Below are 22,831 nucleotides of genomic sequence, written 5' to 3'. Positions count from 1 at the left end.
ACTCACTAGTCAATTGACAATCAGCAGAACTAAGCAATTATAAATCAAAAAGCTTAATTTAGTTGCTAAACAGTAGTCATAAAACTGGTGAATGCAAAAAAACTTAATTACTTTGAAACACATAGCCTCCATCGAAGGAGATTCCCAGGTCACTTAGGACTGACTCTGAAACAGTTTCTGCACCAGAGGGAAACAGCAACACACCACCAGCAGTGTCCTACTCCCTCAAGGACAGTAAGTGAGCGAAGATTATGAGACAACTCTCTTCAATGATGTATGTTATGCTCATAAAATTAATTCATACGTCATACAAACACTAGGATAGTCACAGGCATGTGGGGAGAGAAACGTATTTAAAACTATCTAGGTTTAAACAATGCTATGTTCAAAAATAATTCAGTGCCTCATATAGGTGTGGCATGCTGATTTCTGGACATGTTCAACTGCACGTCCTTCAGCACATACAGTGAATTTTCCACAAACTTCAGAATACCATGTAGAAGCCAATCTGGGAGGCTGTGAGCCAGCCACTGCAATAATTCAACTTGTGCTGTTATCCAGACATAAATCAAACCCTCTGTGTCCTGCTGAGACAGCAAGACCTGAGCTTTTGCTGAATTCCTACACAGATAAAAAAAAAAAAAAAAAAGCGCCTTGACAATGTAGTTGATGTGGTACTCAAAGGAAAGCTTGAAGTCGCAGATGAAACTGAGATTACAAGGTGGTTGGAAAGTAAATAACAATCCCATCAAACAGAACCACACATGGAAGAGGGTTAGGAGGAACCTGCTGCTTAGCCAGTGACAACCAGAGTGATTCAGTATCACAAGACGATCCAATTTACAAAGGCACAACATGAGAGAAAACTCCTATTCAACCCTCAGTAACAGCAGGAGAAACAGGCATGAGATACTAGTTGATAACTAAAAAATGTTTGAATGAAAATAGCTGTAGAATAAACCAAGGATGTTAGCTTGATTCTTGTCTAACTTCAACAAATGTACATAAGAAAAAGTCCATTGAGATTCCTGGAGTTTAAGGGATGTAAAGGACACAAATGAAATACGATGCAAACACCTACCATGTCAGATTCTGTCACCTTAACCTATATGGAGCACGCACTTTTCTGTCTGAGATACCTACCTGATCAGTGCCACTAAAGTTTCTACTTAGTGTAACAAGGCAATAGATAGATTGGCTAGAGGTAAAAGTAGCATCTTATATAGCTTTAGTACAGCTGTTCAGGCATTTTCTATTGACTACTCTACAGGAGACTGCAGTTTCCACAAGAAAAATGTGAATTTTTGAAGGAAGATGCCAATATAATTCTTAAAAACCAGATTTCCTTTAGGATAATAGAAAATGTTTAATTTCGGGGGACAATTTACACTAATTTAATGCACACAAATGCACCCATACACCCCTTCTTACTACGAGTCAGAAGGTTTTTGTTTGCACACTGAAGCACGGTGTGTTTAAGGTCACAAAGAGCACTGTAGTTCGTCTACTGAGTACCCCCACCTCCTCCATCTCGTGTACCAGGTAGAGTCTGGGGTTGCTTCCCCTCCAGAGACAGCACTTCAGAGGGTGACAGCTGTGTAACCTGCTGCTCCACACATGCCGTAGGGTACCTGGGCAGCAGGGGAATGTAAGGCATATAAATGACGACTCTCTGAAGGCATTGCATCAAAGATGGGAAGACTCGGTTTAAGAGGAGATATTTTCAACATTTCTAAGTAAAACAATAGTTTTAGTTGAAAACAAAATGCCAAAATAATGAATGAATTTCCCAGGATGGAAATACCCACTCTGTCCCAGTCTAATGCTTAAATCTGAGAGGAATTCTGCATTACACCTCACAGAGTCACTTGATTCAAGCACTTGTCTTTCAGGGAGGCTCTTTAGTAAATAGGTATATTTGAACCTACTTACAAAGCAATACAAACAAAAGAATTTTCATTTAGAGTCAAATCCTGCTCTTTTGACTAGGACTGGAACTTATGTCGTAAAAACTTTGAAAGAAGTTGGGAAGTAAACGGTACTTCAAAAAAACTGTTTCAATATACTATGTAGTGAATAATACACTGGGGGCGAAAACAGATTGGCAGGATTTTGGAGAGCCATGTCCCATGTATGTACATCACCAAAGACACATAGGAGCCTTCTGAACAGTTACACGTTGGTTTGGGATTCAGTGCAAGAAACCACTACTCTGAAACACGATCATATCGTGAGTTATCTTTGCCAAAACTCATAAATTCAAGCAAAGGGAAAACATATTGGGTGTCTGGAAACCGTGGAGGTAATTTTTCCCTTCAGACCTGCTAGAGATTTTCACTATAATGAAAAACTATAAGGTATTATTATAGAAATAAGTTGGGAAAGTGTTTCCCAGCCAAAATTACTTGGATTCACTTTATACGCTAGAAAAATACCCATTGAAATCATAAAAACTCTGGATTTACACTGTTAGCTTCCCATAAAGCCAGCTGTTGATACCCAATTATTTTAAATGCTTTGCGATGATCCCAGCTCACTTCCTATCTGGGTCAAATGAGGCCCTAAAAGCAAAAGCAGACAGGCAAGCTCAGAGGCGCAAGAACAGAAGTAAGTAGAAACAAACTGCTAGCAGAGCCATTCACAGCAATTAGAGCTCGACAAGCACTTACAGACTCCCTAGAAAAGAAAAATGTCTGGTATCAGAGTATCTACCCTTGAATGTCCCTGCCCCCAGGGGTGCCGAGCAAAAGACATATTTATACTGCAGAGTTTTGCGTAGCTCTGTTGACAGCATGAAGCAGAATATTTTCCATGCAAAAGATTTAGCCAGTTCTTTGGCAGCCTGTTTTTAACCAGAAAACACTTATACCATAAAGGCTAAACATACAGTAATTTAACCAAAATTTTCAGTTAGACATACTTTAGATTCTAAAGATCAAAATTGTAAACTCATGGAGCAAAATAGCGTACATTATCTCTTTTAGTGTACATCACCTATTAATGCTACAAAATTAAATTAGCAAGAGAGCCAAAAGTAGATATATTTTTTAGAACAAAACCAGGATTTTCTAGCTGGGACTAAACCAAATATCAAAACCTCAGAATTTTTAACACAGGCTGAAAATTCTGGTTTGCAGACGGTTCAAAGCTATAGCTTTGATTTGAGGCTATCCCACATTCAGTGTAAGTGGGCAAAATAAGCAAAACTCAAGAATGCCATGGAAAGTTTACCATAGCTAATTGTAATATAAATCTATATGGATATGCCTACATACCTTTTTCCAAAGATATTCTTTCCCTTTGTACATTTACATGCACACAAGTCCATGAGAGAAATGTCAGTTCTTCTAGGGATGCAACAATATTCAAAATAGGACATTTGAGAGGATGCCATGACTGAACTAGCAGGAGGTAGATTAACTATTCATTCTTGGTCTCACAGGGTAGGGAATTATATCAACAGCATAAAACAACATAGGACATAATTCCTTTCTCTCTTCTCCCCAGGACTGTATTCAAGTGGAATCAGGCAACTGTGAGAGACAGAGGAGACCTGTCCTTCTCAGGGTGTGTGTTATGTTTAATTGCTGAAGGCATGAAGCATTTTAAAAGGTTTGTCAATAAAATCCCTATTTAGTTAACCCCAATCTCCTCAGATCTCTTGTTACGGGCAGCCTTCTGCTCTTAACATCTGGGCAGGCAAAGCCTCCAATTACACTGCTGCATTTGGTAGCTTAATAGACCTAGATAAGGGTCCCTGGTACATCCATTTCCCTTGGTAACTGCTTATCTCTGGCTAGTCCGATGATACGCAGCCTTTATGTCACAGTGAGGCACATAATCATGTGGCAGGCCACGCAGCGTGTGTGCATATTCACATTAAATCCAAAGCTTTCCTTGACCTTTCCTCTTCTGTGGCTGGACTTACATCTGCCACAGCTACACTTCGTAATTGATGGGGAAGGGGCAGGGGGAAAGGGAGAGAGCAGCCCAAGATCGTGGCCAGGAGCAGGCTTGCACCACTTGAGCTCTTCTCCCCTGCATGCAGCCTGCTCCTTGCTGGCATCTTTAGGGAAGAGGGCAGGAGCAGGCAGAGGCTGCTGAGCTGGCTGTGGACCAGATGGCCGGCACCCGCCAGCTACTCCCAGAGGCCCTGGGGAACAGAGCCTGGCATGCACACTGCAAATCATCAAAACTCCTCCAAATCACGGCGTGAGGCTCCATCCAAAATAAAGATCTACTATCACTCAAATAGCTCCATGGCAAGATTTCTCCTTAATGTGTCCCTAACTGGATGATATTGAAGAAAACCTGTAAAACTCAGCTCTCAGCACACAGTTGTTTCCTCTGCACCGAGATGAATCTATGACTGTTTTCTTCCAAGCCTTGCTATCTGCAACTGTAAATTACCACAAAGTTCTTGTAGTTTAGTCTCTGGAGTTTGTCAACTTGAATATTTGACACCCATTTCATTTGTTGCACCCAGATTTTGTATTGTACCATGCTTGGGTTTCCTTCCTGAATAACTCTCAAAATATGTGCAGACATTTGTCTTGCTTTTTCCTTCATTTCATTTTTAGTTTCCCCTTTGCAGCCAAATCAGTGTCTTTAAAAGCTTTTTAGAAATTGTTTAGGATTTAATATTTTCATGTTGAATGTCTGACAGGGAATTTGCTCAGATTCTGTAGCAACATGGACTGATTTTCCTGCTTTTTTTAAAGGCCACAGAGTATCATTGCCCTCTATTTTGCAGGCACTAGTAAAATCATCTTTTCTGTTCTCTGTATGTCTTAGTTTTCCTCTGCTTTTGCATCAAATTCTGTAACAATGAACAAGGGCAGATCAGCCACAGAAATTTCTCTTAAAGCCTTTATTTTAACCTTCAAGTCTCATGTTTGTCACTTTATGAGCCAAAGACACGAGAAAGCAAAAGCCAGTAGTTTGTCAAAGCATGCTCTCTAGGGATCTGGGTTCTGTTTCAGCTGTCACCGTGTCGCCATATATACCTATTGATGTAACTTCTGATGTGCAGCAACAAATGGTAAATAATTCCTCTCAGAGCACACTTCTGCCTGTGTTGGTGTCAGTGCTTTTAATCAATAAACCGTTGAGGCATCTTCCAGCAGGAATATTGTTCCAACTGTTGCTCAGGAACAACACACTCCATGAACTATTTCCTTGTTTTCAATGCTATATATGAGCTTTTTACTTTTATTCTCTCTTCAAGCAATATCCTCTCTAGCTTACTATGCAGCTACTGCTCACTGTTTATCCACATCTCCAGTTCTTGAAAAGGCTCACTGGTTTCTGTTCATATAAACTAGTTTTAATCAAAGTAATAGGTCACTATCTGTATCACTCCAAGCAAGGATTTCAGTTCTTTCCAAGGCACTGGTGCCTAATAGAGCCATTTCTTCACATTAGGCCTGACACTTACTTCTTCTAATGTAATTCCCTGAGTTCACTGAGTCCTTTTGAACTTGCAGCCCCTGTATTATTTAGTTATGATGCTGGGTTTTGCAAGGCTGCTCCAGAGTCTAAGAACAGCACTTACAGTAACTGACTGCTGACAGGACATCCAGATATTTACACACTTCTTCAGTTTCAGATCTCTCTTCTGCAAACGAAATCCAAACCAGACATCACCACTGCTACGTAGAAGTGTCATCGTCCATCTTGGTGAAAGTAGTGACTTTACGCTGCCTTTATGCAAGCTGATATAGATTCTACTTCCATTATCCTAGATGTACTGCTGCGCTGATAAATGATGTCCTTAAATCCATGCAGACCACAGTGTTTCCACAGTGTTATTAGCATTAGTGATATGCTAATATCAGTAAAGCCTTAGCACTGCTGTCCCACACCAGTGGTTTCTCTTTTCTTCTCACCTCTCCCCAGCTTCTGCTGTGAACTGACCCTTGTGTGTTTTCTTGTGCCTGATGTACCAGAGCTCTTGTTCCGATTTCCACTTTATTAAAAATGCAAATGCAGACGAGTATGTGCTATTGGCAATACATTTATAGATAGCTCCATTTTTGCAAAGTCCTGGTGTTTAAAGGCGCTAGGTATGCACAACAGAATCTGTTCTTCTTCTGTTTAGATGGTTTTTACACACTTTACCCACACTGGGATTTTCTTTTTTGACAAAGTTTCAAGCATATTTCAGGGCTGTCTATTATATAGACAGCTGATAGCCCTTCAGTTACCCAGTCTGTGGAATAGATGTCCTTACTGTCAGATTTGCAGAATAGTGCAAGCAATGCCAATGTTTCCGTAAGGAACAGACTTTTCTAATACTGCCTTAGTAATTAAGTTTACTAAGTCCTTATGTAAATTATATATTTCAGGGTTTTCCCTATAAATGTACGAGCATTAACCTATTAGTAACACTACACGTACTTCATTGCTGTTCTCTCCTGTATTCTGCCTTCTACCTCAAAACACCACACCTGTCACCTCTATTAAACCGTTCTTGACTTTGGCTCCTGCCACATTTACTGAATGTGATGGATGCTTTAGCTTGCCTCTGCAACACACTGCGAAAACCGTTTGAGGCTCACATTCTGCGTGTCTTTTCCAGTGCTGCACCATGCTCCTGCAGTGCCTGATTACATCCTTGGCACGTGCTTTTCTTCTGATGGTGTATCCAGCTTCTAAATTATAAATTCACACACAAATAAAAATCCATTTTGAGACAACTGAAAATATTTGCAGATTCATAAGGAATTTGGCAGAAGTTTTAGGTGGAAAAAAATAATCAGGCTACAAACCTTAGAACATTAGCCAACATCTGACTAGGCAATATTTTTAATGCCACCTTTCATTTCAAAACGCTGGGTTATGTTATGTTACACAGTGATGTTAGACACATTGTGAATGTCACAGTCAACTAGCAAAATGTCAGGGCTATTCCCTTCACTGAATTTAATTCCCACATATGAAGAGTTCCCCTCACGCCTTGCTGGCACAGCACTCTTCACAGCTTTGCTATAACGTCGCTTTCTCTGTGGCACCTTTCATCTGAAGATATCAAAGCAAACTAGAGACACATGCTAATAACAGACCATTCCTAGAATACTTATGAGGTAAGAAATTATTATAACATCCAATTTATCAATGAGAAAACTGAATTAGATATTTATTAAACTGAGTTAGAAATTGATTAGAGGTCACAGATGTTGGCCTTAATCCCCAAACACCTGGCTCCCAGCCCCGTGCATTACTCGTGCATAACCCAGGCACACTTCTCAACAAAGCTCTCCGATTCAACTTAGTGTTTTTGCACATGATGCCAATACAACTGCAGGTAGACTAGATGAAGGTTATTACTCCCACGCCCCAGTACAATTCATTATATTACACTGCTACCCTTATTACAACAAAGTGGTGTCATTAAAGCTAATCCTACAGAGCCCCACAGGAGCGCGTGACCAGAATGAAAGCAGCAGGGCACAGTTCATGAGCCACCAGAGAAGCACTTTACCGCAGCTTGCTTTCAGAAGCAAAAGCCTCATTTAAAATAAAACAAAAACTTTTACTTTGATAAATGCTGGCTGCTTCAAAAAGATACTCTGTTCTCAAAACTCCCCAGCTAAATGCCACCACAGCTGTAAGGACCAACCACGTGTGTAGTCAGGCTGGGAATTATCCACACAAATAAAGAGCACAGCTTGAAACATTGACTTTTTCCTGATCAAAAGGGCCTGGGAGACAAGTGGACAGTTCGGATCAGGCAAAGGATAGGGCTTTTATTATTTTCAAAGAGCACCCCAGTGAATAGAGTAGCCAATGTGGCCCTGGTGGCAGTGATACGTTCTAACGCTCTCCTCATCCCACACAAGTTACTTAAAAGCTTGGCTTTGGGTCTGTTTAGGGTTTGTTTTTTTCCATTTTTCTTTTTGTTGAAGAATTTCTGTAGGGAAAACCTGAAATACAATCAATCCTTTCATTAGTGTTTTTCCATGGCATTCCCTGTCTAAGCTGCCTCCCCCACATACCAAATAATAAATTGTAAATATTACCAAAGAAACCTTGTCACACCAAAAATGTCATTATACCTGTATTAATATAAGCTTTAATTTTAAAGTACAATTTTTATTTTTCTATGTGTTTTCATATTCATTTTCTTCACATATTTCAGTCTAAAGTAAAAAAAGAATACAGAAAAATCCCTTTCACATCCTGTTTTTACCTAGTTTCATTCACTAGTTATTTTCAACCACATATGCTGAAATGAAAAATTTAACATGAAAAAATTATTCATGAAAAAATTTAAAATCATGAAATATTCACACTATTTCACTTTGTAAAGATGTTCTTTTTAACAAAACCTAAAGCATTTAAGGATTTAAGCCACATGATATGGCAAAATGTTCTTCAGAAAGATCTGTCTCTTTTAATAGTCATATATTCCAGTCTAAACAGAAACCAATCTGACATAGAGGTACGTGACAGATAAGCAATGTGTTCCAAATAAATATATTCCATCAGCATTATAAATTTTGCAGTTTAATTCTAAACAGAAGTACTGCAGCAATAACATCAATGGCTTTAGTCTCTATTTCTTACACAGCAACCCAGAAGGACATAGAGTTCTACCTTGTTCTCCAACTGTTGTCTACCTTATCATCTTATAACCACACATACAATAAAATGTCTTTACTAATGTCATTACAACATGAGGGGACAGAGATGTGTTATTTAGAACCAAAAAAAGAATCAGAGACCTTCTTTAGTCCTTCTACATCAAACCAGTTTGATTTTCAGAGTTGTGGTGTTTCGACTGTAATCAGTTTGTAGGAGAAAACTTTATAAAACCAAAACAGAGTAGCATCACTTGCACAACAGATGAAACAATAAGGTAGCATAAAATTATATTGAAACTGTAAAAAGTATATCCTTCGTGGGTGGTAAGTTTTGGTTTTTAAATATCAGACACAAATTACAAAGATACTATTTTAATTGATCTCATAGGGTTACCTGTAAGAATTTTTGTGAAGTTAATATTTTGTAATTGTTTCACCAGAATATAAAGCTATAAAACATCATTGTCACTGCAGGCTTACCTGCTTTATCTGCAAATGTGAATGAGCGTCTGCATGTTTAAAAACAACCTCCAAACTCTTGCCAATATTGGAAACCCACAGAGCAATAACAGCCATTGGCTATACTAGAGATTTCTGGAATAATACCTGTGATATTGATGCAGCCTCTATCCTGGGCTGCATCAAGAGCAGTGTAGCCAGCAGGTCAAGGGAGGGGATTTTCCCCCTCTACTCTGCTCTCGTGAGACCCCCCCCTGCAGTGCTGTGTCCAGCTCCAGGGGCACCAACAGAAGGACACGGACCTGCTCAAGTGGGTCCAGAGGAGGCCACGAAGATGCTTGGGGGGCTGGAGCACCTCCCCTGTGAGGACAGGCTGAGATTGTTGGGGGTGTTCAGCCTGGAGAAAAGAAGGTTCTGGGGACAACTTATAGCAGCTTTCCTGTACTTCAAGGGGGCTACAAGAAAGCTGTGGAGGGACTCTTTATCAGGGGGTGTAGGGATAGGACGAAGGGTAATAATTTTAAAATGAAAGAGGGTAGATTTAGATGAGGTCTAAGGAAAAAATTCTTCACTGTGAGGGTGGTGAGACACTGGCACAGGTTTCCCAGAGAAGCTGTGGCTGCCCCCTCCCTGGAAGGGTTCAAGGCCAGGTTGGACGGGGCTTCGGGCAACCTGGTCTAGTGGAAGGTGTCCCTGCCCATGGCAGTGGGGTTGGAACTAAGTGATCTTTAAGGTTCCTTCCAACCCAAACCATTCTACAATTCTATGATGAGTAAAAGCTGATAAGGATCTAATTTCATTGAAGCAAAGAGCAAGACCCTGCTTTAACCTCGGCAGCAGTTGTTATCAATTCCTCTGTTGCATTATCTGGCATTTCTTAACAGTGGTAGGATTCTGAATCTTGTTAAAATATATGGCTTCACTCCCAACTTCTAGCAAAGCATTAATTCAAATATTCATGAGGCCTATAATCACTCACTAAAAATATCCTATGAAGCACATTCTATGAATGTATTTGTGTATTTATATTTTTTAATGTTAAAAAGGCTTATTTGCCCTCGTTGTAAAGCTTATTTGCCCAAGACATCAGCTGGAAAGGGGCATAGTAGCATACGAAACAACACTGAACTCTTCTCCTTTTTCCAAGGTGATCAAAAAGTAGTTACTGTTCCTGTGGTGTAAGGAAGAATGTTTTAATGACTGAAATTTCTCAATGGCATGTTGTTTGAAGGATGCTTCTGAAACGGATCCTCCTCATGTGAACTGATAACTCTCATTGTCTGATGGGATAGGCCTGAATACAAAACACTCTGATGAAATTTATGTTCATGTTTTGAAGGCCCAGATCCATATTCTAAGGAGTCTGAAATAATGTCTTTTTTTCAGAAACCACTCTTTCCTTTTCTTGCTCTTCCATCAAATACCATGGTAGCCCATATATTCAGAGTCTAAGAGATGAGGAAGGAAGAAGGATTTTTTTTGTTTTAAACATCACTGTGCAGTACTTGTAGATTAAATCACGGAAAAAACATTCCAGAACATTACAATATGATGCAGATGGGAAAAGCAGCATAGCCAGGCAGGATGAGGAATGTTATCAGAAACGCCTATTTGTATGTCATGGTCCAGAGTACAAAAGTAGAAACATGTTTCCTTTAAACACACAGAAATCAGAATTCTTTCTGAGATGCGATAATGTTGGAAGACTCCATGAAACAAGGAGAAGCTGTTTTTGAGCAAATCAAGGCCAGATTTTTCCAAGTAGAGTGTCCAGCCCTGAATGCCTGAGAAGTTAAACACAAAACCTTTGGGAAGAGATATGAGAAGAGAGACGTAAGGACACGTACAGGCAGGGGACTGGACTAAAACACAGGGCTCAGAATTTGGTAACAGAGTGGATACAAGGGTAATGAAGACAGACATATGATATGAAGGCAACAATTAGGAGGAGGTAAGATAGAATAGGAATTTGGGGAAAACGAGAGGAACACAAAGTGCTTTGTTTTGTCTGGTTGAATTTCATGGAGTCACAAGGCAGTCGGGGTGATTTACTAACAGGCTGCTGAAGGCACTTGAATCTCAAAATGTCTCTCCCAATTTGTTACGAAATAAGAGCTGGCAGTAAACAATGAACGGTGCTCACATGTTTGTAATTAAATGTATGGATGACACTCTCTAGAGTTATACATATTCTACTCAATATAAAGCTTCAATAGACACTGACCTTAATATACAAGTACTTAAAATGGATGTATGCACTGAGAAACTCTGCAGGCAAGCATAACCTGTAAATGCTACGCGTAGCAGAAGACACTATTTTAAAACTGGGTGTGTCAGCCTGATGGCATGATAGGTTTATATGTTTAAAATATTGAAATATTGCAATGTTTCTTTCCCTCACATGTCTCCTTCAACAGTTTCGCACCAATGTGGGCTAATCAGGCACAGATCTTCAGCTGCCACATATTGGCATAAATTCATTGACCTCAAGCCAGTGTCCGAAGACTGTTTTTCAGCTGTGTACAATCTCCCACCCCACTTAGCACTTGCTGAAGAGCAGGGAGAAAGCATCACCTTCTCATACAGTTAGTCTCTGTTTCTCCTCCAATGAAGTCCTTATGGGCATTTTAATATGCAGGTAACATTGATTATTACACAAAGCACTTCTGATGGTCTTATACACACAATATTGCCTATGACATTGGTAAACGTCTGTCTCTGCTCCCTCCCTTACTAAGAGGAAAGGATAAGAATTAAGCATAGTGCACTGTCTTGGCTACAAATTAAGTCCAAACTAACAGTGGATGGGACTAGAAGCCAGTAATACCTAGTTCCTTGTTCCCATCCACGCAACAGACCATGTTCAGAGAAAAGAAAATTTTGATCTTAATGCGTTAAGTAAAGGCTACATCTAGTCCATTACATCAGTGAAAACATTAGGCAAAAACAGAACTGATTTGCCATACTAAGCAATATCTTTGTGCAAAATTCACAATTGCTAGCATTTCCCTTAGCTTTCAGTACCCCATCTCTATGAGTGTTCTTTTCTCCAGATAAATATTGATAGTTCATGGCCAATTGTTTGGATTGCAGCAGTACATTTTAGCTGCAGGATTTAGGCTGGAGTCTGTTTGGGGGGTATGCACGCCTAGAACTAATAATCCCATGCCTAGAGGTTGGCCCTGGGAATAAACACGCTTCTGAGCATAAAAAACCTGCCAGATTTTGTTTGACTCGGAGTGCATTAGATAAAATTGTGAGTTCATACTAAACCTACCTTCTTTGACCACAAGCCAGAAGACAACTGAAATAGTTTTAATAGCTCTGGGAGCATGACGTGGCCTGCTGAGTGCATGCAAGCTGAGAAGGCAGGTTTTGTTGCAGGCTGAACAAACTGAAAATGGCCACCTCTCACCATCAGAGCACTGAGCTGCAAGGCCGGAACAGGAGAGGGAGCTTAGACAGCTTCTTATCAGGCTCCTGAGATCAGCTCAGAGTCTGGGGGAGGACTCACTACACTTCACTACATTTATTTCTCTCTAACTATTTTTATTTTTCAAATTAAAGGATGTAATTCATCATCATAAGAAACAGTGCCATTTCAAAGCCAAGGAAAAGGACAGACCTCTTTTGAAACATGCTCTGAGTATTTCTTCATTGGCCAACTGACACTACCTGAGAAGTGCAGACCTTCTACCTAAGGTCTAAGGGAGAAGAGCGGAGTTCTAGAAGGCCTGCAGAGCACCAGAAACCTGGCAGGGCGGGAAGGACTGCTCTGCTGACCCCTGCTAAAGAGCACAGCAGATGAATGAAAGGCATCAGTGGATAGCCTGAAACCTGCTCAGTCCATATTTACTGCTTTTAGCATGCCAGTGGGCTTTTTACTTCAAAAAAAAAAAAAAAAAAAAAAACCACACACACCCCAACCCCAAAACACAAGTATTAGCATGAGATGAAGGAAATTAAATAGTTGTAATAATGTGTAAAATTCAAGGTAGATTAATCATCTTAAATTTGCCTGAGACAAATGGTCACCACAAATTAGGGCAACACATTACAGCATGGGGATACAGAAGTCAGACCAGAGATGGGACAGAAGAGTTTCTATTTTCTGTGAGGTTTCTGGTGGAGAAAATCTCAACAGCAAGCCACAGTGCGGGTGAGGCAGGAGTGGCTGGCCAGAGTGGGCTGTGGGCAGCTCAGGTAATGGGGTTAGCACAGGCGTGGATGAGGCCTGGCTACCCAGCGTAGTAGACAACAGGGCTCTGGGGTCCCACAGTCACTACTTGTGTGTAAGGAGAGACATTACAGGAGATGAGAAATATCTGCTCAAGACGTCATCAGAGATGAGGACTTCAAATTACTATTGGCACATTCTGAGAAGGGAGTGCTTGCTTATTCTCTAGTGTCCTGTTACCTTGCTGCTGTCCTTTTCTCCTTCTAATCAAGCACTGCTTCACCAATCATTTGACTTGTTATTTATAAGTGGCACTGGGCAAAGTTTAATATTTTGTGGCTTTCATGTGAGGAGCCAAACCAGCGTTCGTTAGTGACCCCCAGAACCTGAACTCAGCCCTTGCAGCTACCAATGCCAAATCCACCTGCTTCCAGCACCTCCCAGCATCAGTCCCAGACATACGAGTATTCAAAAAGAGATAGCTCTATTATCAACACCCAGGAATAAGCCTCTTCCTCAGAAGACAACCTCTATGAATGCCAAAGAGATGGCATGGGTTTCCCTGGCCCTCTCAGCTTTGCTGTTTTCAGTGTTTGTTAGACAGGCACGCTAAGTACTTGACATTGGCATGTTTATCCTCTTACACAGCTGTTCAACATCTATGAGCATTTTCCAGTCATGTATCCATAATGCAACTATAAAAACTCCTTATTAATCTCAGATGTCCTTTGAAAACGTTAACTAAAAATAAATCTAGAATACAATCTCAATGAATTCAAATCCCATGTATAGCAAACCCAATTATTTTACAGAATGTGACATTTACGTTTCTCTTTCAGGTGATATTAGTTTATACATTCACTATGGTGAACAAATTTTTCCTACTAGCCTCAATAGTAAAACAAGTATTTCCGATTAGATGACCTCAGCTACCTACAGCTCTCATATGCTAAGTATAATGCAATACAGAGTGATCCCACAGAGGCTGAGTAGGATTTTAATTACAAGTTATTTGTCTGGATACCTTTCTTGTGTAAATCAAATGAATTCAGGGACATGCTTCTATATGATGACAAGTTCCTATCTAGGATGCTGTAAAATTCCTCCAGCACTTTTGCTCTGGAGAATCTTAAAGATCACAAAAGGTTCTGATATTGTGTGAATAAACATCTTTAAAATGTGTATCATTATGAGTATTGCTTCTTAACAATTATGTTTTTATGACAGAAGACATATTCAGTAAATTCAGTAAATATTCGTTCTTACCACAAGACTGCTGTCCAGAGAAAGTCTTTTCCCAAATTCCCTTTTCTGTAGCTGTCTTTTTCTCTCCATAGCTGAGGTTATTTGTTTTCCTTTGATCAACTAGAAATGTCAGACTGTTTCCAGCATCACTGCAAAAAAAAAAAAAAAAAAAATTAAACATACATTTCAATATCCTACTTAACAGTTTGTGTCTTTCATCATTAACTTTGTAATAACCCAGCAGCTAATGACTTTGTGTCTGTAGTAGGCTGTGTTCCAGGAACAAATTTTCTGTGCCAAAAAAGCTAAACTCTCCAGACAGAAATATTACCAATATGCTTGGGTCACTTCTCAAAGAAAAAAAATAAATCTGCTACTACCGTCTTTATCAATACACCCCATGTTTTCATAGTCTCTTTTGGACTGGGCTGGGAGCAGGATTTGCAGAGCCAATGAACTACCTGGGGCCAGGGAGGCGGGGAGGGAAACAGTTCGTTTCACATTAATTGCACTCCTCAGTAAGCCCTGCTTGTTGGCACATCTGTGCTGCTACTATGATGTACAAATTTTGGACCTAATCCTGAAGAGTTCTAAAAGCTTTCAACTCCCATTATCCTTAATGAGAGACGAATGCCTTCAGCACTTTCCTTATGTTTTTAAGGTCAAAGATTCTGCTGTGATAATCAGACAGCCCCACTGCCTGTACAGAATGGCTAGGGAACCTCATCACATAAAGCTAGCACAGAGGGAATTAATCTTTCCAGTTTTGTAGGGTTTGGTTATTCCTGGTTGGTGGTTTCTACTAAAACCAAGCCACAGCTTACAAGTAACAACTAACCAGCTCGCTCTTTCCCTAAATGTTCCTGATGATATACATATTTTAAAGTTTTATCTAGTATTTTAAGGTAATATGTATGGTGTGTGATTCAGGAACATGGGCAAAGGTAATGAATTTATTCATGATTTACAGAAAATAGTAGAATAATAACAGAAATCAGAATCTAGCCTAAATTAAGGCAGGTAGATATGCTCAAATATAGACCCAAATACAGGCATTTTCTCTTGCATCTCATAGTGATTGCATTTACTATATCTCTTAATCTGGTCTAGCTCCCATTAAGGACAAAGAGCTTTCACGACAAGAAATTGTCCACATTTTTTAGTCAAGATTTGATGTGGAAGCCTATTTAAAAATATAATTCTAGTAAGACTGAGATATTCATACAGCACTACTTAATGCTAAACCTAGAGAAATTTGTTGCATTTGACAGAAAGACAAGACTAAGCAAGAGACAAATCTGTGTTTCTGATCCTTTTAACTTATTGTGAACAGCACCTTCAGCCACAAACAGCCAGGTGATGCATGAATACCACTGGGCTTGGCTGTAGGGTAATCCAGGCGGCATTCCCAAAAGAAGCCTTGCATGTGCCCTCCAGATATATTTTCATGCCTATGGATAGATTTGACTTCTCATGCACCTGTGAACCGTCCCATCTGTCGCTGTGGCGATATCAAGCAGATAAAACAACTGCAACTCCTTCCTCAAGTTGTCCCCAGATGCTCTGCCATGAGGGCACACAGGAGACTGAATGTGGGCCAAGCACAGGCTGCCTGTAAGGAGAGCAGGATGCCCCAGGCTAAGCCTCTGCAGCCAGCTGGAATTCTGAGGGTTCCCAGAGGCTCTCAAACTAGAATCATCAGGTACAATGTGGGCATCACAACTGGGCCTGCTCTTGTAAAAACACTTCCCATCGGGAAACCATAATCGGTCCAGCTACCAAGCCATGCAGTGGTAAATTCAGCCTTCTACTAAGCAGCATCTGGTGTCTCCTACACTCGTTTTGTACTTCTGGTTTACACTTACGCAAGACCAGAATACAGGCCATTTTCTCCAAAATGGATAAAAATTAGCCTCTATAAACATTCATCTAAAGAACACATGCAATGAGAACATGTACACACTATGGTAGGAAAATCTCACTGTGATCATTCCCGCCTTGTGCTTTTTTCCCAGGTTTACCTGTAAGCCCTTGCTTCCTTTTTGTAGTACCAAGCCTAAAGCTACACACACTGTTTCATTCCCCTAATAAGGATTCTCGATGGTGTGCTATCACATAATTACCATTGTTTCCTGATTAGCTATTATGTCTCAAAAGAAATACCACAACAGATCTGAACAAACACAGAGGCAATGTATTACACTGTTCTTGTGATTATGCCAGAAATTAGCAAAAGAAAGACCTTATGTAATCTTTATATCATTCTTCTGTGCATTCATCATGCCTAGAGAGCTTGACTTTCACCGAGGGAGTCTTTGTTGATCAGTGAGCACAGAAACGCTTAGGACAGAGCTAGTGAGAGCTACAGTTGGAGTCAATTATCCCCGTAGAAGGTCTTGTATTTAATATGAATAAGTGCCTGAAGTTTGTCTGCAGGTATTTGGTGGAACCACCCCAAATTCTAGTTTATAAGTAAAAGGAAAAAGGATTATTATTAATTATTCCTATAGCTTATATGCTATGCTGCCTTGGGCACTTCAAGGAGTGGATTTACTGCAGCCCTACCTAGGACAGCACATGGACCTACTCATGTACTGGTGAAGCAGCCTCAGACCTACAGACTCCACTTCTTTCCACACACACACCATGGAAGCTCAAATCTCTGGGCATGTTACCATTAGCAGGCTCTCACGGATCTTTCCTGAAGAGTTAACAACCTAAGTCTGAACCCACTTAAGGTTTTGAATCAAAGGTAATTATCAGAGAAGATAATACAACACATTGCCTGTACCAACATATGCTGGTACCTCAAAGTACCCAACTCAGGAGGCCTTTAAAGAAAACTGATCATCAGAATGAAGGACTTAAACTCAGAACAAGTTTCCATCTTGGAATGGTCATTTTTGTGCATCATACTGCTTGTCACGGAGAAAAAAATGACCCTCCCAGGTAAATCTTTCTTTCTCTGGGACCAACCAAAAGACCAACAACAATTCAAAATGGAGCTAACACATCTGCCAGGAAGCTCAGCAGAGGAGAATGATAGCCCACATGGAACAGTCTTGAAATGTAAAAGCACTGAGAATCAGTTTGCCCAATCATCAGAAATACTATTTTTGTGTTACCAAGAGAACAGACTGTAGAAATTTATCCTCCTTCCCTGACCAACTTGCTTGTCGATATCTTTACAGCAGAGACCCCAGTGATCACCGTTCAGACCTTGACTGTCCCATTTAGCTCTGCTGAACTGAGAACTATTGCAAAGTCACTCCTGATTTATGGTGTCTTTGCTGATACTGCACTGACATATGTATGTTGCCAAATCTTTGGGGGCACATCGTACAGTTCTTTGTGCTGAAGGTAATTTTCCTGCTGTAGGACTCTTCTCTAAGGGACTATAGAATTCATCTATGCTGAGCATATTGGGGAAGGCACTGAAGTTAGAGGCACTCGGCGATTAAACCTGTATCCTCAAGAAGCATATGGGGATCAGTCCAAGAGAAGGGAGGTCCCAGATGTTTGTCTACCATCTTCTCAGTTTTGCATTGAGTTCAGGGAAGAAGTTTTTATATGGACACAGAAAAACCTCTTGGGGGAAGACCTAACTGGGATCTTGCTTCAATACTGCATACCCTCACTGTTCATAAAGCCAGCAAGCCAGAGGCATCAGCTTGATTATATATCCTGAAGTGCAGTATTTTTAGTACTAAATACAAGAATGTTCATTACTTCAGGAGATGGCTCTAAAACTATGCCCTGGAGAAATGGTGTGATTAACATAGAAAAGCACTCACTAAAATCTATGCAAGAAATTTCTTAGGATTATAATACCTTCTTCATTTCTAGTAGTAACAAAAGATGATTGATGTATATTGCTTTAGCTGATGAAAACGTGTAACATTATATTCCTTAGATAAGCATCCAAGATATTTTCAGACAGTTTGAAACTGCAGTTACATTTCAACAGAGCTATGCCAACATATGCCAGATGGAAACCAGCACACAGTATATCTCTTTGGTAACTGGAAATGGATTGTATTTATTTTTCTGTCTCTTACAAATTAGTATAAATTTAGCAGTTATGACGCAGGACAAAAATGACAGCTCTGCAAACTAGCATCCTTTTGTTTAAATTCAGGATAGATATAATGCAGCCTTCACAGCATCTGCTTTGCACACCTTAATGCTGCCAGAAGGCAAAACACCCGTAGGGCAGCAAGGTATTCCCTCTCAGCAGTCTGCTTGTCTTTCTGAGGGGTTAACGAAAGGACAGGTTTTGTGACATGGACATCAAACTGCTGGGTAACGAAATGAGGCCAAAGTTATACAGTGATCACCTCTTAGCACTTTTTTCTACTCTGATAGTGCTGCTTGTTTGACAGCCATACTTTAAGACTGAAAGGGAAGCAGAACTGGTATTATCCCTCAGCAATGAAAGGAGAAAGAAAATAATATCACTAGCACAGGTCAGGAAACAGCTATGAGAAAGTAAAGATTGTCATCAATGTAAATGTTAGTTAGAATGAACAGGTGACCTAAAGGTGAAAGATTTTATATCTCATTACCAATCTCTGGAGTGATTCAGTTTCCTAAGAACCTAATTGAATTGAATTGAATCTGTCACTGTCCAGCTGTGTTTCTTTTGCCAGCTCTGGTACTAACACAAACATGTGTATGCTTGCTTTTGTTGTGGTCTTTGTAGGAAAAGGGGTAAATAAGTACGGTACAATTTGTCTGGGCCTTTTCAGAACTGGAAGAAAAAAATATTCCAGAATTAAGGAGTTGATGTGTATTCAACCTATCAAAGATTGTTCAGTTCTATAAAATCACTACATTTATCTTCCCAGACACAGGCCAGTCAAAATTACTGGGTTTATACTAAGCTTTTTGAGTATTTCCCTTGTTTGTTTGTTGGTTGGGTTTTTTTAATAGCAGAGTGCTTAAACCATCAGAGCAGTAACAGCAGAAAACCCCACCTTCACAGACGATGAGAAAATTCTGCCTAGTGATTAAAAAAGTGAGCCATGAAAATGGTTTCACTACCACACCTCTATCTCTCCCCATCATGGTATTTATCCTGGTCATGACTTGAAGTGATAAATTGGAAAAATAATTCCAAAATTCTCCTTTGAGCTGATGTTTCAAACTTCAGCACTTGGGAAATAAAAAACTACAGTGACACTGGCATTTCTGCAACCTGAAACTTAGCTAAATGTTTTTTGTTTTGCCCACAGTGTATTTCATAGCAATGCTGTAAGCAGTGCCTGCCTGCCTAATGCCCAATACTCCCAGGTATTTGCTTAGGCTGGTCAGCAGTTTGTTAGCACTAATGTATACATTGTACATTCACACCCACTGGATTAGGTTGTTATTTAGATAAGCAAGCTGCATTTTTGCAGAGAGGGAAGGAGAATGTGCCATGTGCCAGCATTAATGAGTTAATTAAATTAGAAAAATTCCAATGCAGGAACCTAAAATGCTTAGATAAGTAGAATACTATGGGAATTACAAGGCAGCAAACACAGCACTGCTGTACCATTCTGCCTACATATCTAGATATTATGACTGGCTTCGGAAAATTGTATTAAAAAAAGTCAAGTCGGTCAGAAAATATCTAGAGAGAAAAAGATTCTTTCCTAGTTCTCCTTTGTTTTCCTAGGGGATAACTAATTTTGATACACTCCAAATTTCTTACAATCTCTAAAGCTGTTCCAAAGGATACTGGAACTGTACAAGCAATGCACGGAGCCAGCCGTGCCCTGCAAGTTATTTTGTGATCCAAACCACTCCCTAATCCAGTGGTCCTCTAGTTCTGGTTGAAAACTGTCCAGTGGTCATCCACAAGGCCATGACAAAGTAGCCCCAAGGAAGTGTGGGAAAGGCCATAGCTAGACAAGGAACCTTCTCATCTTTGTTGTGATTTTAATTAAGGACAATGACACTGACAAATGGCAGTCTATAAAGAAACTGAGGGTTGACTAATTTGAGAGCCAAATGCTGTGGATCTCTCCTGCCCTTACCCCATCCTTGAAAGGGAATCAGAAGAGCACGTAGGACGGTCTCATGCTATTTTTGACTGGTGATCATATGTCAGCAAAGAACAGACTCTTAGTACAATGTTCTAGAAACACAGCATTTAAAATAAAGCATCTCAGCTACTAAATTCCACTCTGTTTCAACCACAGTTTTCAAAATACATTTATGCTTTCTTCATGCAAGATAATCTTCCATTTATTCAGTAAACTAAACAACCAGTAAAGCTTTCTATAGCATTGCTTCTAGGATTTAAACAAGTTAAGATTAAGGGCTTAAATCTAACAAACCTATCAGTGTGCTCAAAATAATACCAGGAATTTTAATAAATCAGAAAATAAAGAATATGGCATTAAAGATGTTATTACTACGACAGCTGTCAAGATGAATTGCATGAGAAGCATTTAAAAGATTTATATCTCAGTATCTCACCAGGTTAATTAAATGGATGCATGCATTCATTTAAGAAGATAAGGTGGGCTGCAGTGACATAAAATGAGAGGGCACAAGATTACGTTCTTTCAGCATTAACAAGAACGGGTTGAACCGATATCATTTCCGTATTCTGTAATAAGCATGATTCATCCATTGCCATTTTCAGCTCTCATTTTCTTTCTGGCAGGAAAAAAAAAAAAAAAAAAAAAAGACGACTATGAACATTTATAGACTAACATAATCAAAGCTTAAACCTTTTCAGTGTTTTCTGTTTGGATTGGCTGTCCATTTTTATCATGGGGTTCCAGGGCCATGCCGCAGGGAGAAGAATCGCCAGTAAATTACACCAAAGAATGCTGGAAAGGTCAAAGGATTACCCTCCCCTGTTTGCTTTTATGGGACATATGAAGCATTCATATCATGCAATAAAATTATTGAGACAAAAAATGATGAAAGATAAGCAGACAGAAAGCATGAATCTGTTGTCAGGACAGCATAGAAGAAAAGGATATATTACAGTGTTGTCATCAATAAAAAACACATTATGACAATGGTGTTTGTGTATCCTTAGGTCCTGCACTGAAATCAAATCCATCTGAACGTTGCAAGACCTGTATCCAAGAAAGAGATACCCAAGCAACACTGAGGCTATTCAGGCTGAAGAAAACATTAGAACCAAAGCTCCCATTTCTTAGGCGAGTTTCTAACCACTCATTATTCTATATTATTTATTACTAGATACTATTATAAATTATGCGATATAGGTTATTATATGGTAAAGATGGATTCCGTTAGCCATTGAGCCTCTTTCAGCAATGTTTTGCAATCTAGACTGTTAATCTGCAAAAGGCATGTTCTGAACACAAAACCAGCATCAGCTGCCTCTGGGGGCTTCAACACACACGTGTCTCCCTTGGGAGCCACAGCTGAGCTTAGGTCAGGAACTGGCAGTTCCAAGCACCTGGAGAAGCTGAACTCCAGGACCTGAGCAAACTTCAGTGTTACTAGTGACAGACCTAAAGGTTTATGTGGAGATTCTGAGGTTCACAAACAAATGTCCCATTTTACCTATTCCAATAAAGACACCTCTGGTGTCAACTGGATGCAACTTCTGTAATCTAGTACATCATTATTAGAGCTAGGTGTTTCTCATGGTAAAAAGGCTGGCTGGCAGCAGAGACCCAAACAAGAGTCTCATTAGGTTTCAAACACTGAATTATGAATCTTCATCAGAGGCAATGGCATCCAGTTTAGGAGGCCAGTAAAGATAACAGACCAAATTCATATGCATTTATCTAATATATTGCAATGTTCAGAAAAATGCATGCAATTAAATCCAACATCTGAATCGGTCTGACAGATAACTAACTGGAGGGAAGAATTTAAAATATACAGTCAAATTTCCTATGTTTTGTTCAGTTTGATTTCTGTTTTCTTCTCATTTTTCTTTCATTGGTGTAAATCAAGGCACCACTCAAGAAAGTCCATGTACTTCAAACCTACACGTAAGACCTGCATAAGGGCCTCTGTTGTAAGCAATGGTGGGTTGCCAACTCAATTGCTGAAACTAGAACTAGAAGCATGTGAAATGTGCCTAAAGATCCCTTCTTCTCTGAGACAGATGCATTTCAGGCAGCATCGCTTCTGCCTGCCCATCTGTCCTAATCATAATCCAGAGGGACCACTAAAAATCACCAGTTCTTTGTGCACGCTCTGCCCCTTTCACCAGCACTGCTAAAAGGGATGATGGCTGCAATGGTCACAGGATGGGTCCGTGACCTGAACGCAAGCTCGTCAGACACCAGAGACTGGATAAACTTAGGAGCTTTTTGTCACTATCACCTCTCTTGTTTCTCATTCACTCATTTTGCAGTCTGTGCACAATAAAGTATTTTGC

At 39.9% G+C, this 22,831-nt stretch overlaps 1 protein-coding gene across 5 annotated transcripts in view; it reads right to left on the bottom strand.

Annotated features, from left to right (window-relative positions):
• NCKAP5 (NCK associated protein 5) overlaps positions 1-22,831 on the bottom strand; it is a 431,510-nt gene that overhangs the window by 364,980 nt on the left and 43,699 nt on the right. For 3 of the 5 annotated variants that reach the window (XM_074828616.1, XM_074828615.1, XM_074828617.1), the window contains exon 1: positions 14,488-14,824. In XM_074828616.1, the coding sequence (XP_074684717.1) occupies positions 14,488-14,556 (69 nt within the window). In that variant the 5' untranslated portion in view covers positions 14,557-14,824. Of the gene's footprint in view, positions 1-14,487; positions 14,825-20,931; positions 21,265-22,831 lie in introns of those variants that run through there. The other 2 variants (XM_074828613.1, XM_074828612.1) reach the window with 2 other exon arrangements.

The sequence above is a fragment of the Strix aluco genome, chromosome 6, assembly GCF_031877795.1.
Source record: "Strix aluco isolate bStrAlu1 chromosome 6, bStrAlu1.hap1, whole genome shotgun sequence".
Taxonomy (NCBI): domain Eukaryota; kingdom Metazoa; phylum Chordata; class Aves; order Strigiformes; family Strigidae; genus Strix; species Strix aluco.
Note: the sequence above shows the minus strand (reverse complement) of the source record. Positions and strands in the feature narration are given on the sequence as shown.